Here is a 17,918-nt window from a genome sequence, read left to right on the forward strand (position 1 = left end):
TTAGAATAAAAGGGTAAAGGGGTAAAAATGCATAGTGAAGATGAAAAAACGCCGGAATCGAATGATTTGGAAGAAACGAAAAAGGAACCTAATTTTCCTGGAGATAAAACAGTGAACGATGATACACATCGAGTAACTGTGACAGTTACAGTGGCTGTTGCATATCAAAAACGTATGTTTAAGTTTTAGGTTATTAATTACCGGCAGCGTGGTGTAGTAGTAAGAACACTTGCTACACCACCATGAGGTCTTGGGTTCAATCCCCACTGCTGTCACGCTGCAGCGCTCTGAGTAAGGTGCTATAAACGGTATGAACTCCTGTTGAGCCAGCACTTAATCAGCACTATAATTACTGGGCAATTTTAATTTATATTATCCCAAACTGCTAAAGGCAACTCGAGACTGGGTCGGAGTAACAGTTGTTACTTTATCGGAGTAACAATTGTTACTTGACTTTCCCACATCGGGGATAAAGATATATACACAAAAATAAGTACTAAAGTACTAACCGTATTGTGTTGATAGCCCTCCCTACAGTCGGCATTTTAATTGTCATTATATGGATGCAACATTCATCTTATACTTGCACGTAAATTAAAAACTTGATCCCAAAATAAACAGAATTGGGATTTTACAATTTTAACCAACTTAAAAATTTTAATAAATATTATTTTAAATTAGCCAATGATGAACACAGTAAACTTATGGATGAACTAATTCGTCGAAACAAAAAAACAGTCGAAGCCCCAAGACCTCATCAGTACTTACATTGTGAATATGTAGTTGCTCCTAAGTATGAAAAAGTGCTTACCGATGTAGTGACCTACAGTGTTGCAGCAAAAGTTTTTACCGAAAATGATGCAAGAGTTGTTAAAACCTGGGACGATGGAAAGCTAATATGGGTTGCCTGGATGCACAGGTAAAAAGTAACCCCAACCTTAAGTTAAATAATTTCGAATAATGATTTTGGATTTAAAAAGTTTCTTAACTTTTTAAGTTTTTTTTTAATGAATTTTCTGTTTTTGTCTGATCACAAAAATTATCGTAGTGGTATTTTAAATTAAGAACTTGGGCATGGTTCAGTAATTGAGGCACTTGATTATACTATATCTAAAGTCTTAGGTTTCATTCCAAAGAATTCCGTTACAGCCTCTATTCCTGCTTAGAACAAAAATTTAACAACATTTTTTTTTCTGTATAATTATTTTTGCAGCCACAAATTGGAGGTTACCTCTAAAAATGTTCTTCAACTTTACAACCACACAATTGACATGAAAATTTGGGACGCAAAAGAAAAAGTTTCCATCAAAGCAAGAACAGATCGCCCAAAAGCTTTTCGGTTACCATCAGCAAATGAAACAAATTTTCCAGGCAAAGGAGTGAGTACTTTAAATAATTTTTTAGTGAGTACTTTAAATCAAAGCATCATTTTTTATGTTATATTATTGGAATAGTTGGTCAAATTCAAAAAAAGAATTAGGTATAAATAAAAAAAAACTCATATTAAAGGTTCAAGCAGCAGTTTTAAAGCAATCCAATAGTTGGTTAAACCTTCAGCCCAGAGATTCTGTTACTGATATAAGCAAAAAATCGGAAAAAAGAAGCTCAATTCCTCCACTTAACCAGATGGACATTGCTGGGCAGGAGATAACTAAAGAAAAAAAAGAGGAGCCGGTTCCTGTTTCTCCTATGAGGTTAATTTTTTTAAAACTTTGTAATAAATAACCTTTTTTGTGTGGTGTAGTGATTAGAAAACTGTGCTACAAAACATAAGATCCTTGGTTTAAAATTTTTAGTTCCCTCCTAACAGCTGAGAATTCTTTTATTGTGTACAATGTTTGTAATGGATGTAATAAACCAGCAGCATGGTGTAGTGGTAAAAACACTTGTTACATCACCATGAGCTCGTGGGTTTAATCCCCACTGTTCTGATGCTTTTGCGCACTCAAGTAAGGCGGTATAAACGGTATGAACTCCCGCTGAGCCAGCACTTATTTAGCAACATAATTACCGGGCAATTATAGACTATATAAAATCCCAAACTGCTAAAGGCAACTCGAAACTAGGTCGGAGTAACTGATGTTACTCTATGTTTAGGTCGCGCATTCAACCTTCCCACATTGAGGAAAAAAAATAAAAAAAATAAACGTACATCAAACTAAACTGGATAGAGTATCTAGACTGTTTACATATTTGCACACATTGTACACAGCCAATTTTAAGAAACCCAACCCTACTAGTTTCATGTTGTGGCACATTTAAGTTACATACTATAAATGATTTTTACTCCCACTAGACAAAAACAGAGAACAATCTGCAGGATATAATCTCTAATCAGCCATAATAAGTTATATTTGTTTATTAATACTAGCCAGATGAATTAAACTGGTTTAAAAAAGAATAATATTTCCTAACACAGAGTAAGAAGTTCGCTTGGAAGGCTGGCAGGGATAAATGCTTCAGATGAAGAAAAAAAGAGAATAAATGAACTGAAGAAACAACAGGTATAGGCTTCAATATTATTTTAAGGTTTAAGCTTAAGTTCGAAATACAACAAAGTTAAAACAAGCAAGGCAATATCTTAGAAACTTTCCAAAAAACTAGTGAAATAAAAACAAGATTAGGACTTATCAGATAGTGATAAGAACACTTGCTACACCGCCATAAGGTCGTGGGTTCAATCCCCACCGCTCTCATGCTGCAGTGCCCTTGAGTCAGGCGCTATAAATGGTATAAACTCCTGCTGAGCCAGCACTAAATCAACAGCATAATTACCGGGCAATTATAATCTATAATATCTTAAACTGCTGAAGGTATCTTGAGACTGGGTCAAAGTAAACGATGTTACTCTATGTTTAGGTCACGCATTCGACCTTTCCACATCTAAAATGAAGATATATACAAAAAAAAAACTATTATTGTGTAAAATCTTATATTCAAACAATTATTGGTTTGTATATCTCTTAAATTCTTTTAAGGCTAAACTTCAAAAGCAAATCTCAAAAAATTCGAAAGCCAATTTATCTGCTTCAAGTGACAAAAAGAAGAGAAAAGTAACTGGGTAAATTTTATACAAAATAAATAAACTAAAGCTAGATCTTTTCTAAACTTAAAAATTATACTTTTAAACTAAAAAAATCTATGTATTGAATTAGTGTTATGTACCTTAGAGAAAAAAAAGGGTCAGCTGTTAGTGACAAAAAGGGCAAATCACCAAATGAAGGGACGGCACAAAAGAATCAAAGTGCTCGACAAAAACCAGTTGTAATTCCCATCAAGTTGGAGGCCCTTTTTTCAGGTAAAAAAGCAATAAATTTTGCACAACAGAATCTATTTCTTGTTTTGGACATATCTAATTTAATCTAAGTTGATTGGCAGCTTAGTGTCTTGGTTACATTACTTGGCTTTATTACATAAGTTTCTGGGTTTAATCGCTATTGACACTATATTAAAGCATATTAAAGTAAGATGTATTAATAATTTGCTGGTAGCGTGATGTAGTGTAAGGGACACTTGCTACACCACCATGAAGTCATATGTTTAATCCCCACTGCTCTTATGCTGCAGCACCCTTGAGTAAGGCGCTATATCCGGTATAAACTTCTGCTGAGCCAGCACTTAATCGGCAGCTTAATTATCGGGCAATTATAGACTATTTAATATCCCAAACTGCTAAAAGCAACTCAAGACCGGGTCAGGGTAACTGATGTTACTCTATGTTTGGGTCGCACATTCAACCTTCTTACATCAAGGATAAAGATGTTTTCAAAATTTTTCTACTTTTGTTGTCTAAAAATATTATAAACTTAATTTCCTTTGAAGGTTTAAAAACTTACACGAAAAGATTACACGATCCAAAAGGATCTGTGCGTGACGCTCTGGTTACCATTTCGATTGATGGACCATTATTACCAGACAAAATACAACACCATCTCAACCCAATGGTGATTACCATCAAATCTGTAAAGGACTTACCATCTACCCCCATGCCATATAATAGGTTATTTTTTTGAATTTAATTGTGAGATTTGTAAAATGCTAGTCTAGTTGCCCAAATAATGTGAATAATTGATATTACATAGAATAGCTACTGACCTTACTATTATATGAATATGTTAAGTTGCTTGACTTCATTAAATAAGATAAAAAGGCAAACTTTTCAAAATCTTAATTGAATACAATAAGTTACTCAAATTTGTTTTTTAAAATTAGCAAAAAATCGTCAAAAAAGTTTTTTTTAGCAACTACTTCGTGATATCTTTCCCTATTAATTTTTTTCCTTAAATTTTTTTAAGGTTATCAATGACTTGTGATCCCGTGCATTGCAAGTATTCATTTTTGGGGCATCAAACTCACGTTACTAGTGGAAGACCACATGGAAGACATGTCTATTTTGAGGACAATCATGTGGTATTATTAGGTACGGAATTTTTTTGTGCACTTTTAGCAAGAGTTTAGTAAATCGTTGAAATTAAAAGCGTATAATTGTTACAGCATATGGCTATACTATATAAAACCATGGATTTTATCCCCACTTTTTTCATGTTGTAGTACCCTTATGTAAAGCGCCGTATATAAATACAAACTTATGCCAACCAAACATTTTTTTGTAGCCAAAAACTTTATTCAATATGTAGAAAAATATAGTAAATCTACCTAAGTCCCCATGTGTTATGACCATGAAGTGGATGTTACCATGTGTTATGACCATGAAGTTAAGGACAAAGATTTAAAAAAAAAATCTTTATTTAAAGGTCGTTTAAATGATGGAGAGGTTCGAGAATTTATTCAGAGTAATTCCCTCGCTGTTGAGATTCATGACAGAGATGGAAAGGAAGATGACACACCTGGGTAATTAAAAAACTAAATAAATATTTATGTGACATTGTTTAGTCACTGAAAATAGGTTTTAGGATATGCTTTTTTGGACACTCTTACCAACAAAACAATATATTTTACTTGAAATAAAAAATTTCTTTAACGTTTTGGGCCAGGAAGACGTACATCTTGAAAGTGTATTATGGTAGGGTTTGTAGTTCTAAGTTCTATGATCAGGTTAATTTTTTTCAAGATTAGCTGTTTTGGTTTTAATGTTTCGCAATAGTAACGTTACGGGCAGCAGGAAACATGAGGTTCTGGCTTCAATACCAAGTGTGCCCTAGAGTAAGGCGCTATAAACGGTATAAACATTATCATAAGAGCACTTAATCAGCAGCATAATTACTCAGCAATTATATTTTTATAATATCCCAAACTGCCACAGGCAACTTAAAACTGCCACAGGCGACTGGGTTGGAGTAAATGTTGTTCATCTTTGTTCAAGTCACGCATTCGACCTTTTTACATCAAAAATAAATCTTATGATAATGTTTACTTCGTCACAGGAGTGCCGTCTAAAAATTTTGTTTATATCTAGTGTGCCAACAATATTCGGGGACGAAGCAAATGATGCAAAAATTTCGAATGTTGGGGTCATCAGTGCAAAACGTACTACCCACAATGCATTTCAATCAAAGAGTAAGGCTTATGACCCATATGGGGTTGCTCGGGTTAATTTGATCGAACTTTTAAGGGGACAAACCAAGCTTAATCTTCAGGTAAATTGATTATTATAATTTTTTAATTTTTGCTTTTTAAATGCAGATAATCATACATTCCTTTGTAAGCATTTAGCAATAGACGTCTTATTTAATCCTTTTTTAGATTCCAGTTAACCCCAGCCCCATTCCAGACGTGTTGCGGGACCCTACAAACACCCAGGGTAATGTTGAGTTAGTTGGACATCCTGGGGCAGTGGATCGCCCTGAAAGACCCCCTTTTCTTCCAGGACATTATATTCAATCTGGCACTGTGCTCAAGGTCAAAATCTCCTTGCTTTATCCTCTTGTGCCACATGAAAATGTGCCACGGTTGTTGCCATTGCCAACACAGGTAAATATAAGGGTTGGTTAAAACCAATAGACATTAGATTTTGGAATTTGTTAAGTGGTCAAAAACAAATTTCCGTCAAAATTTAAAAAATTTCAAAATTTTGTCAAAATAATTTTTTTTTCAAGTTTTTTGTAATTTGCCTTTTGTAGTTAGATTAACTCAATTTTATTTTTAGAAAATAAATTAACTAGTTTTTTTTTACAGATGTGCCCATTTGCTAGAGTGATATTTTATTTCAGTTACGAAAACAAGGATTTATTAAAAAAGTTGGAGGAATATGTAACTCAAGCAAATGCAAAAGCTTTAAAACTTTCACATTTGGATAAAAATATGATCACAGCAACTTTATCAACTTATAAATTGACTATGTAAGTTATTTTTAAAATAAATTCTTTGAACGAAAAGTCTACTTTTGCAACGTAATTTTAATGTAAATTTTATAGCTTTGGTTTTATTTAAAGATACTTTCGCCCTAGTCATAAGTTGCTTACTTATGGTAATAATTTTATAACAGTTAGTGTTTTTTTATTAATTTATATTCTAATAAATAAATGCAAACAAATTAATTAAAAAAAAATGTTTAGTAAATAAATAAAACTTAAAGTTATTTTCCCAATTATGCAAAGTCCTTTTGTTAAAATAGCTAATATTTGCTTTATACAAATGTAGATGTTTTTTTTTAATATGTATATTATTTCACATAACAGAGATCAGAAGAAAAGCAGAAAGCTCGATATTATTACTGGCTTTCATGTTATAGATGGAAAAGCACACATAGTGGTGCTAGAGGGTTTAAGCCAAGGAGCAATGCTCGGTTTACACCAAGAGTTGGATAGAAGTAATATTAAGGGTAAAACATCATGTAAAAGTTCTTGAAACTAGGACTATTTGACCAAATTACATTTTTTTATTCAAATTTCTAATTAATTCTTGATGTGAAGAGACTACCTAAACATAGGGTAACAATTGTTGCCCATTTTATTTTCATCCTAATTGCTCGATAACTAACTTATTAGTTTTTTTGCTTTGGCAGAAGTTTGTATTATTTATAGCACTTTACCTCATTATTCTACAGCATAAAAGCAGTGGGGATTAAACCTTAACCTTTTAAAAAAATGTATAGATTTTTTTTTAAATGTATAGATTTTTTTAATATTGTTAATAAAAGTTTTTTTTTTAATAAATTTTTTGTTATTTTTTAGATGGTGAAGTACTGACTCATCTTTTCGATACCTCACTGACATTTAGCACAAGACTCTATGCTGGTTTAGACGTCGACTTGTGCCGTGTAAGATTGCACCAGAGCATTGGTGAAATTATGGCACAACCTTTACTTTATGTCAGGGATATGGTCCCAAGGCCTTGCTTTGAATGCCTCTCGAAAATTAACCAGGTTCAAAATACATCAATCTGTGAACTTAAATAATGAAAACTTATTGCTCAAAATTTTTTTTTAATAAAATACAATGACTGTGTGTTGATAATTTTTTATTTCGAAATATACTAGTTTCAAGTAAGTGTAAATAATTTAAATTTTAGGAACTTTTTTTTGCTAATGAAATGATTTGTTAAAACAGTGACAACTACCCAGTAATGTTTAAACTTTTTAAACATTCTAATTTAACAGATAAGTGAACTAACAAGATTACGTGATGTTGTACAATCAAATCTGTTTCCATCTTCAGACATGATCGTTTCAATGAGCAGAGAGTTTGGAATTCCCCTAACTTATGATGACTTTGAGGCACACCATAGATATCCTGAGACCAAAACTGAAGGTAAAATATTTAAATACACTGGTTTTTTAGTTAGTGTACTAACCCCTTGCGGCATCGAATTACTGTCATATTACTAAAAACCAAACCAAGAGTGTGACAAAAATTTTCAATTAACCTTATTATACCTTTATCCTTCTTTGAAAAAAGCCCTTTAAATTTACAAAACAAATTTTGATAAGTTTTAGTCAAATGTCATTATTAAAACTTCGAGGTATATATCCATTAAGTAATATATTGGCAATTAAAGCACTATAATTAAAAATATTATGTCCTAATCAGAAACAGAAGAGGTACCTGATGTCATAGTTGACCCCCACCCAGGACGAAGGTGGACCCCTATAGATCACAACAATTCAGCGTTTATAGAAGTTATGCAAAAAAGAGTTTCTGATCCTGTACAACCTGATTATGTTGTTACTAATATTGTAAGTTCTTTTATATGAAGTAAAGACTCTTAAATAATTTTTTTTAAATATTTAACTATGACCTTGCGACCTTTTAAGGTTGCAGTTCAAGAAGCAGGCAAGCGACGACGACCTCTTCACCCCAAAGTGCATAGTCTCACAGCAGACGTACCAGCACACAATTACAGTACCCAGACACTTAATACCACTGAGTTGGCAAAAGACATGCTCAGAAATATGTTAAGGGAACAAGATCCCAAAGCAAGGTATGAATTATTCATTTTCAATAGCTCATTTTATATGTTGTTGCAAATTAAAATTACCTTTTGAAAAGTAACTGTCAATTAACTCAAATTTTTGACATTGTGTTTATTTGTAACTAGCTATATATTGTAGAAGTGACTGATGTTGTGCCTTTTTTTACCTTATCCATTTTAATAATGCTTAAACTAATATATACCCGACTTTACATATTTATTGTTTTTTTAACTTATTATTTTAATGTTTATAAGCTTCTTTTTTAATTTTTGTTCATGTTTTTATTTGTTGTTAAACCTAATACAAAACATTCTTAGATTTGCATACCATCCAACTTACAACTCTGCCATGGTTGTCCCTGTTGACGTAGCAGCTTTCTATCGAACTCAAGATAAAATTGATCAGCAACGTTGGCAGACAGATGACGGGTTTGTGTACCCAGGCGTGAAAAGCAGTCGTGCGTGTAACGAGCATGTGTTCAAGCCTGATGAGTCACGGATCAATGATTTGCGTCTTCAGTTTAAAGACAATGTTCTTCATAAAAATATTTTGGAGCCGTCGCTATTAAGAAATAGAATGAGGTTTGGAAAAAAATTTGTTTAAAAAAAATTTTGAACTGGATTATTATTTTTGCCCTTAAAATTTCAGGGTACTTACTCTAAGGTTTTTTAATACTTAAGTTACCTGCTGGAAGTTACAAAAAAAATTGAATAATCTTGAGAAAAAAGGGCCATTTTTTGTAATAAAACACACAAACTATTTTTGTTTAATTAAGGTGGGACGAGCGAAAACATGATATTGAGCTGTACAGAAGACCCAATCCTTATTTTGGGGAATCACCTCCAGTAACCATTCATCTGGCTGGTCAACTTCTTGAGCAGGAAAAACTTTCACAAAAAGAGTTTGTATTTGTTTAAATTCTAATTGATTTAAAATATTCACAAGGGGCCAAATTCAGAAATAAACTAAAGCCTGGACCCTATCTAAAAAAAATCCTTGCATAGTTTTCTGTTTATCTTTATCCTCGATATTGGTAGGCAGACTTTGTTGCTAAAACTTTAAGTTGTAAAGCCAAGTATCTTTACAATATATATAATATCACTGATTTGACACTAGCTTAATGTTAAATATCAATTGTTTTCTATAGATTGGAGAAACAAAGATGGAAAGAAGGTTTAATTGTTGATGACCCCCAAATGCGGTTTCACAGGGTATTACCCCAAACTGAAAAAACCAATGCATCAAACCAACTGGATAGACTGACAAATCTTCTAAAAGACGAACCGAAGAAACTTTCCCTCAAAAGACAACCTGTGCCCGTTATTCCACCTTTGTCAGTGGTGGGTGTAAAATATATATTATCAACATGGCTTAAACATAAAATTGTATTATAACAAGCGCTCTATAAATCGCTTATTAAAAATAAGTTAACCTTCACTAATTCTTTAATAATTAACCAGAATGAGTGTTTTTTGTTTTGTTCTAAGTTTGATAAAATACATTGTTACCACGAAAAAACTCTTTTACAAAATCACATAAACTAGACATTTCACAAGTAACATTTTGAAAAAAATTTACCTAGGTTTTAAACCCAAGTGTAGACACAGCAACTAGGCTAAAAGGTATTAAACTACCTCCAGCATTTGATGAAGCGAAGGAGAAAAATGTTGGTTTTGCTCCCGGTCCCCATGACAACACAACCTGGAATATGGAAACAAATAAAATTCCAATTCAAGATCGTTGCCATGACAAATTTGCTAAAATTCATGGTCATGACATGAAGTAAGTTGTTGTTTATTTTAATTTTACAACTTATCAAGATATAATTTTTTTGTATTAATCTTTGCCCTGACCCAGTCTTAAGTTGCCTGTGGCAGTTTGGGATATTATAGATTATATTTGCCCGATGACTATGCTGCTGATTAAGTTCTGGCCAAGCAGGAGTTTATACCGTTTATAGCGCCTTACTCAAGGGCGCTACAGCATGTGAGAAGTGGGGATTGAGCCCACGACCTTATGTGGTGTAGCAAGTGTTTTTACCACTACACCACGCTGCCGGTTTAGTAAAAACACATTTGGTAACATTTTTTCGAATATATATTATACTTAACCTGAAGTAAGATTTGTTACTCCAAACCAGTTTCAATCAAGGCAGATAAGGATATCATTGTTTTAAATTCCTAGTTTAATCAATCTGCTGATAGGTTTTAGCTTAAATTGTTTTCATACCGGGTTCGTTTACCATGCATTACTTAACAAACTGCAACATGAAATCAGTGGAGATTAAACCAAGGACCTCATAGAATAAAGCTTAGTTTTTTAACCAAGACCATATTCTAACAAACAAATTATGGTATGTAGCTAATTGGTAAAAACTGTAGCCTGTAGAGCAGTGAATATAATAACAAAAAATGTAATACTTTTCAGATCAGATTTCTTTAGTATACTAGACAATGTTGAGCCTAATAGCAAGCTTCCAAAATCATTGATGCATGCAAAAAGTGGTCAGCTTAAAGTTTAAGAAGTTCCGAAGAATTTTATTTATCATGTTTATTATTTAAATACAAACAAATACACATTCAGTTGTTAGTTTAAAAAAGACATTTGAAATATTTACAACTTAAAAACTCATTCGCGAAGTTTATTTAAGGTATAAGGGGGTTCAGATGAAGAGGTTTAAGTGTAAGAGTTTTAAATTAAGGGACTTAAATGTGAGGAATTTAGTTAAGAAGGTTCAGTTGTAAGGGATTTAAATGTAAGAGGTTTAAATGCAAAGTTTTTATATAAAAGGGGGTTTAAATGTGAAGACTTTGAATAAAGGGGGTTTAAATGTAAGGGTTCAGATGTAGCAGTTCAGATAAAACAGTTTAAATGTAAAGGGTTAAGATAAAGGGTTTTAACTGTAAGGTGTTCAGGTAAATGTCAGGCCACCAAGCTCAGCATATGTTGAAGTTTGCCTTAAAAGGTTTATTTTGTTAATAAATACTTCTTATGAAATTATTTGTGTATCATAATTTCATTTTTTTATTTTGTTCAATTCTCAATTTTGTTAGTTTTTATTATAAAATAATATTTTTTCAAAGTTTGGTACATACTGAAAGAAGTTTGCTGTCGAAGCACAAACTAATCCAATTCTTAACCCAAAAAGAAAAAGAAACTCACTATTTTAAGATTCCTGACATTGAAAGGAAAATAGTGAAAAAAGAGCAGCCTAGCACTCAGGTAAGCAATATTATAAGATTTCAGTTCTAAAAAATGCAAATAATACATTACTAGTAAATAAATATTTTAACAGCAATAAAGTTGCGATATTTATTACTATTTTGAAATACAATTTTTCTGTATTTATTCATCATTAATGTAAAAAGGCTAACTTCACAGCTCTAACATTAAGTAGCTTTTTTGTAATGACACAACTTCGAGTTGACATTTGAAGTTTGGGTTGTTATTGGTCATAACTGCCAGATAATAAACCTGGCAACTATTTTCTGACATGAGGGCTATACTTGTATTTTAATCGTGCAATTTTGTTATAAAACCTTCAAACCATAGGAAGTTGAAAGTTGGACAGAATATGGAAAGGGAATGGAAGAAAAAAGTGAATATCGACATAAATTTCCCGATTATGACATCATGGGTCGAATTAAAGAAATTTATCCTCGACATACCTTTCATGGTCTAGCTCCAGTGTCACATGACGGAAAACCGGTGACTCGTGATGCCAGTATTCAGTTTATTGATGGGGGCAATCAAAAAGTGGAAAAGACAATGCAAGATGGGGACAAAGTAAAAGTTGGATTTATTTTGCCGGGTGAAGCTAGCGTTGAAATATCAACCAACAAACCAATGATTGAAACATCTGGTTAAAATTTTGGTTAACCAATATTCAATTGGTTTTGTAGCAAACTTTATGATTTAATTTTTTTTTTACCAAATTAAAAAATTCTAATTGTGTTAAAGTAGCAACTTATATATTCTGTTAAACTTAAACATTTTTAAAACTGTTTATTATCAACAATTAAAAAAATTAATTGTGTTTTTCATAGTATTACCGCCATTTTGTTGTTTTTAAGATGTCTTTCGATTGTTTTTTTAGCACTGTGATTTTAATAAAATATCAAACCACCTAAAGTTCAAACGTCTAAATTAACACCATCTTTTTGGCATTTATATCAGTAAAATAAAAGTTTTATTTCATGTTTTATTTGATCATATTAATGGTGGTTAATTATTACACATGGGTAATCAAGTTGTTAATACAAAAATACATTACCTATGTACCTAATTTCTAAACAAAATGGAACATAACACTGTCACTTTTGTTAAACTGGCAAATTAACCATGGTTGATTTATTCTATTACCTATTGAAATTAATAGAAAAAGGAAAAAAGAACGTAACCTATTGAAATTAATAAACAAAGCAAAAAAGCACCTACTGAAAAAGAAAAGTTAAAACTTTTTAAAGTTTAATTTGTTGAAATTTAAATCAATTAACATGTAAAAAATTAGTAGTCTTTATAAAAAATGTGTCATGACAACTTTATATAAGTATTCTATAAAAAAATAAAAAATACTATTTATCAGTACAGACATTAAAAAAAATCATCGAAATGACTATAATGGGATTTAGAACGTTTCTTAGTAATAACAAAGACAGTCTGATAAAAGATGGAGTTTTTAAAATTGTTCAATTATCAAACCAATATGTTGTTATGGATGGAAGTGAAACATCATTAATGTTTTATCTTACACAACAAAAAAACCTCTAGTATGTTGTTGTATTTTTATGAATATTGATTTATTTCTTAAAGCAGTGGTTTTTAAAATGTGTGCTGTGCCAAGCTAGTACAGAGCAGTTACTCACAATGTGCAATGTATAAATTGTTAGATTAATGCTGTTTTTGTAAAAAAATATGACATGGCAAATAATATAATTGCACGGAACTTGCTAAATAAGGAAATTCTTCTAGCTTTATTTCCCGAACAAAGGTTTTAATGTATTGGCAATGACATTGCCAAAAGGTATTATGGGCCAAGTGTAAAAATGTCAAAATTTAATTACTTAAACTAATGAATAAACATTTTTTGTTGGTTTAGCGAAATGTACGAAATGTATCGTCAAAAAATTATGAAATTTTTTAAAAATATGAAGAGATGTGGAATTAAACCAATTATTTTATTTGATGGGTAAGTAAAAATAACGACACGTTTATTTAATTTTGCGTTATTCTTTATTTTAAAATTTATATATTGAGTATTGAATCAGAAAAAATTAGGTTATTTTAGTATACTTTTTGGTTAAAATTTTTAAGACTAATCAAAATTACTTTAGACTTGCTTAGCCTACAATAAAAATTTAACCTTAATATGTAAAGCTGGGCACTTTAGCCTTCCTGGTGACTAGTTAATATAAATGTTTATTTTTATTATTTTACACTGCGAAGGTTTAAGTATGAAAATGATTTGGTTTATCACAAAGAAGAAAACAATACAAGAATACAAGAGTTATTAGTTTTCTTTCAAAACAACCTCACAAATAGGAAATTAAAATTAAAGCCTATGATGAATGGTAAATTAACTAAACAACTTGATTACCATTTTTACTTTTATTACACACCTAGATTCCACTCAGTACTAAAACCATAAAATTTACTTCTATTTTTCTATTTTTTACAGATCTTGTGTTTAAGCAGGTGTTAGATGAGCTTCAAATACCATGGACAATGGGTAAAGGAAATATTGATAGCGAAACAGTGGCATTAGCCCACATATTAAATGCTTCTATTCTTGGCTATAGCACCAATTATCTAGCCCATAACATTAATGGGTTTGTTAATTTTGAAGACTTTAAATGGGATAAAGTAAGATGGAATAGCGATTAAAATTTTACTACTAAGTTACATTTATCTCTCTGAATTATTGTTCTTACTGAAACCAATAAGTTAGAGTATGTAATATTTTAATATTTAGCATCAGATTTAAAAATCAAATCTAAAAAAAGATTACTATTACCATCTTAGCTTAAACAAGTTTTGTTTCACGTTAACTGTCCGTACCCAGACAAAACTAATAAACACTACGTACCTCCCAAATTTACTCGTAGCTTGTACGTAACTTTCCTACGCAACGCCTTTTTCGTTTTGTGTGGTTCTCTCTAACAACAAACTTAGATAGGGTTGGGGTAAGGGTATATATATTTGAAGACTAAGATGATGTCTGCAAAACAACCGTTGGTGTTCAGTAAAGTCGCAAACTTAAAACAACAGGTCTTGTCGGACGACTATTGTTTATCAACAAGCGTACTGCCTAATTTGGGACATACCCAAACTTATAACTGCTTAATTAAACTATATTACAGTTTTATTAAATTATATTACACTAAAATGTAGTAATTTATAGCTAATGTTTATTATTTATTCGCATAGGCTACATTGCGAGAGAGCTATCTCGTAATTATTACGTAACTCCTAAATTCACTGGTTTTAAAAACGTAACTTTTTTTGTTGAGTTACGGACAGTTAACGTGATCCCAAGTTTTGCTTCAAATAAACGAAGTTCATATATTACCTGGCTGACTGGCTTGTATTAATTAACAAAAGGCTAAGCGGTAATAGTACTTTGACTATGAATCTGAGCTAAACACATAGTTTTAAATATCGCGCTATACTATAAACTTTAGTTTTATCGGACGCGTTAACCGTGGCCCAGGTTTAAAGTCTTGTGCTATATAATTAACCAAGATCTCTTTAACGTTTTAAATCCGGCGTCGATTAATAAACCGGAAACTTATCCCATGTTTTAAACCCGGTACTTTATTGTAAACCGGGAAATGGTGTACATCTTAAAGCTTGTAACTAAATAACGTTAAACTTAAAAATTTAAACTGCTTCCTTTTAAATGGTCTTTGAAGTAAAATTTTACAACGATTAATCGTTTACTCCAGACGTAAACGTATCGCGCTCTTATGTACGTTTCTGATATAAAATAAAATTTACTTCGCGTCTTGTGTAAACCGGCCTTTACTTTTACTATAAATGAATTCCTATTTAACTTTTGATTCTAATTAAACAAAATTTTAAGCGATAAGAACATTTTTGTAACATTTAATGAACATAAACAAATACCAGAACTTTAAAAAAACAATCTTTACTAAAATTACTATTAAATTTTTAATACTTTACAGGTGCTTGAAGCTAATGGTCCGAATCAGATCAAAGCAACTGTATTTAACAACGAAAAGTTTCTACAAAATATCGGAATTACACAAGAAGCAATGTGGTTTATGGCAGTCGTGTTTACTAATTCGAGTGATCAGGGACATGAATCAATACGAGATTTTTTTAAGGTTGAAGTTTTGTTTGCTTTTTAGTAGGGCTAAAAAATCACCCATGTATTTTTTATTTACTTACCCTTGAACAGTTTTTATCGGTAGGCTACCGGTTTCCGCGGCACACCACCATATTGATGAACGTACCCCAAAATGTTGCATTTTTTTTGTTTAGGGACAAATTATGGGAGAAAAGTTAAATGCATATTTAAAATGGGCTCAAAATAATTATCAAGACGGAGAATTATTTAATAATGTACAAGCTTTAACTAGCGGTAACGTGTTAGGTGAGTTTAATTGAATAGTTTTTATACCAAGAATTTACACGGTCATAGAATTTTCTAATAAATTATCCTTAAGGTAAAACTTAGTTAAAACTTATGTGTACCTAACATACTTAACATCATGTATTCTACGTTTAATAAATTACAAATCCAAATGTCTTGTTTTGCAATTTAACTTTTCTTTATTCGACATAGAAATCAAAACAAAAGAATTGGCAGAAAACATTAAGAGTCATTTGGAGAAATATAAAAATCCAAAAATTCACATTAATGTCTTAAGAAATCTAAAAAAATCTCTGGCACTAGATCCAGAGTTAGTTAATTTGTTAAAATCTAATGAAGACGCGACTTTACCCGATGTAGAACACCCTCAGAGCGAGAAAACAGAGCTTGGGTTGCTGTTAAGGAAGTTGAATTTACCAGATCATTTGTTAGATCTTCTTAACGACCAGGAAAACCTAAACCAACTTCCGCTAAATGTTCATTTAAGGGTTCTTATGACCGATCCGTCGATGTTCAAATCTCCACATGTTGTCACAAAATTGATAAGGAAGAAAATGTACGAGTTAGTAGCATTAACTAGCAACTTGCGAATTGTAGAATATGATACTGTTGACGCTGAGTACAAAGAAACGGAAATGATGACAATTCAGCCGTCAAGTAAACAATAATAGCTTTTTATTAGCCTACCTACCTAGTCAGTTTTTTATATAAATACATTTTTATGTTTTATTTATTTTCCTCGAATGCAAATGCTAGCGGTTAAACTATATCAAAATTTAGCTTTAATACTAAGAAATGTAAAATTTATATATATTTTTTTTTTATTTTTTCGGCAGATCAAGAAATCTTAAAAGCGCCTGTGAAAGCCAAAATGCAACATCTAGCAAGTGAAATATTGAGCCCGTTTAACTTTGATATTTTTAACCAAAGTGTTAATTCGATTGCAGATGAGTTAAAATTATTGGCCCTCGCTTCCATATATTGGGTAGAAAAGGCAAAACCAAGTGACCATGTGATTAAAGCCCTAACGACGGTTGTTGCTTTGGTATTTACCAGGAATTTGAAAAAATTTAAAAACGCAAGGGGACTTGATATTCATCTCGACAACGCGCGTTTTTGTGCTGACGATGTTAACACATCCACACAATGGCAGTTATGTATGTTAGAGGTCATCAATTTTAACAAATTGTTAGATTGCCCTTATCCCACCACACAAGTCGGCAAAGTGTTTTGCGGTTTCTTGTTTTTGCGCATTTTGTCAAACCCGAAGGAGCCCAAATCCTTGTTAAGTTACGAGTCTCCTGCAAAGAGTACCGACAAGAGGATTTACAGCATTCTGAATCAATGTGAACGTTAATGAATATTTCACAACGCTCACACCAATCCTTTGCCTTATATGTAATTTTATACTTTGTTTAATTTTTATGAAAAAATACCTTAAACCAAAAAAACGTTGTTATATTAAAAATATTGAATATATTATATTGTTGTAAATTCTATCTTGTCATAAAATTGTACATATAAAAAAATGTAAATTAATTTAAAAAAATGTATGTCTTTAGTTTAAACTTAATCATTATAGAATTATATATCTTGTTTTTTATATTTTACTTTACTTTTTAAACTATAAGTTTAATTTTGAAAGCTCTGTTTTAATGAAATAGCTCACATATGTACAAATAAATGTAAAAAAACGATTTTAACTTATATAAATATTTAACAGATGTACCTTTAAAGCTATTTCAAGAGCTTGCTTTTCACCACAAATAATAATAAATTTAACAACTTTATATAGGCGGAGCCTTTTTCTTTTAAACTTTAAAACTTAATATTAACTGGTTGTGATATGTTAAATATTTTTTAATAAAAATTTTTAATTTTTACATACTTTTTTAAATGGGTGTTTTAATTGATTTGGAGATTAAAATACTG

General features: G+C 31.3%; 2 protein-coding genes across 2 annotated transcripts; both read left to right on the forward strand.

Moving 5' to 3' along the window:
* The first annotated feature begins 5 nt into the window (after positions 1-5).
* On the forward strand, positions 6-12,569 carry LOC145752087 (uncharacterized). The gene is made up of 24 exons (XM_082568293.1): positions 6-172; positions 682-919; positions 1,214-1,379; positions 1,510-1,694; positions 2,420-2,504; positions 2,979-3,061; positions 3,171-3,298; positions 3,823-4,000; positions 4,296-4,420; positions 4,755-4,851; positions 5,417-5,597; positions 5,704-5,931; positions 6,136-6,299; positions 6,639-6,781; positions 7,134-7,324; positions 7,559-7,709; positions 7,989-8,134; positions 8,213-8,379; positions 8,689-8,952; positions 9,147-9,272; positions 9,519-9,711; positions 9,954-10,153; positions 11,455-11,593; positions 11,924-12,569. The coding sequence occupies exons 1-24, from the start codon at positions 28-30 to the stop codon at positions 12,236-12,238; spliced, it is 4,038 nt and encodes a 1,345-aa protein (XP_082424419.1). The 5' UTR covers positions 6-27; the 3' UTR covers positions 12,239-12,569.
* A 309-nt stretch (positions 12,570-12,878) lies between these two features.
* On the forward strand, positions 12,879-17,423 carry LOC145752832 (single-strand DNA endonuclease ASTE1-like). Its single transcript, XM_082569182.1, has 8 exons — positions 12,879-13,140; positions 13,470-13,559; positions 13,817-13,941; positions 14,049-14,233; positions 15,556-15,717; positions 15,875-15,986; positions 16,179-16,643; positions 16,823-17,423. Exons 1-8 carry the CDS (start codon positions 12,983-12,985, stop codon positions 17,341-17,343), a joined length of 1,818 nt encoding a protein of 605 aa, XP_082425308.1. The 5' UTR covers positions 12,879-12,982; the 3' UTR covers positions 17,344-17,423.
* Positions 17,424-17,918: the final 495 nt, after the last annotated feature.

The sequence above is a fragment of the Corella eumyota genome, chromosome 5 (genome assembly GCF_963082875.1).
Source record: "Corella eumyota chromosome 5, kaCorEumy4.1, whole genome shotgun sequence".
NCBI lineage: Eukaryota > Metazoa > Chordata > Ascidiacea > Phlebobranchia > Corellidae > Corella > Corella eumyota.

What these genes read in the sequence shown, in the direction of transcription:
- LOC145752087 (XM_082568293.1), top strand. Translation starts at nt 28, where the DNA reads ATGCATAGTGAAGATGAAAAAACGCCGGAATCGAATGATTTGGAAGAA. An exon ending in ATGAACTGAAGAAACAACAG is followed by an intron (nt 2,505 to 2,978) that starts GTATAGGCTTCA and finishes AATTCTTTTAAG; the next exon opens with GCTAAACTTCAAAAGCAAAT. An exon ending in AAACCAAGCTTAATCTTCAG is followed by an intron (nt 5,598 to 5,703) that starts GTAAATTGATTA and finishes ATCCTTTTTTAG; the next exon opens with ATTCCAGTTAACCCCAGCCC.
- LOC145752832 (XM_082569182.1), top strand. Translation starts at nt 12,983, where the DNA reads ATGACTATAATGGGATTTAGAACGTTTCTTAGTAATAACAAAGACAGT. An exon ending in AAGACTTTAAATGGGATAAA is followed by an intron (nt 14,234 to 15,555) that starts GTAAGATGGAAT and finishes AATACTTTACAG; the next exon opens with GTGCTTGAAGCTAATGGTCC. An exon ending in CAATACGAGATTTTTTTAAG is followed by an intron (nt 15,718 to 15,874) that starts GTTGAAGTTTTG and finishes TTTTTTGTTTAG; the next exon opens with GGACAAATTATGGGAGAAAA.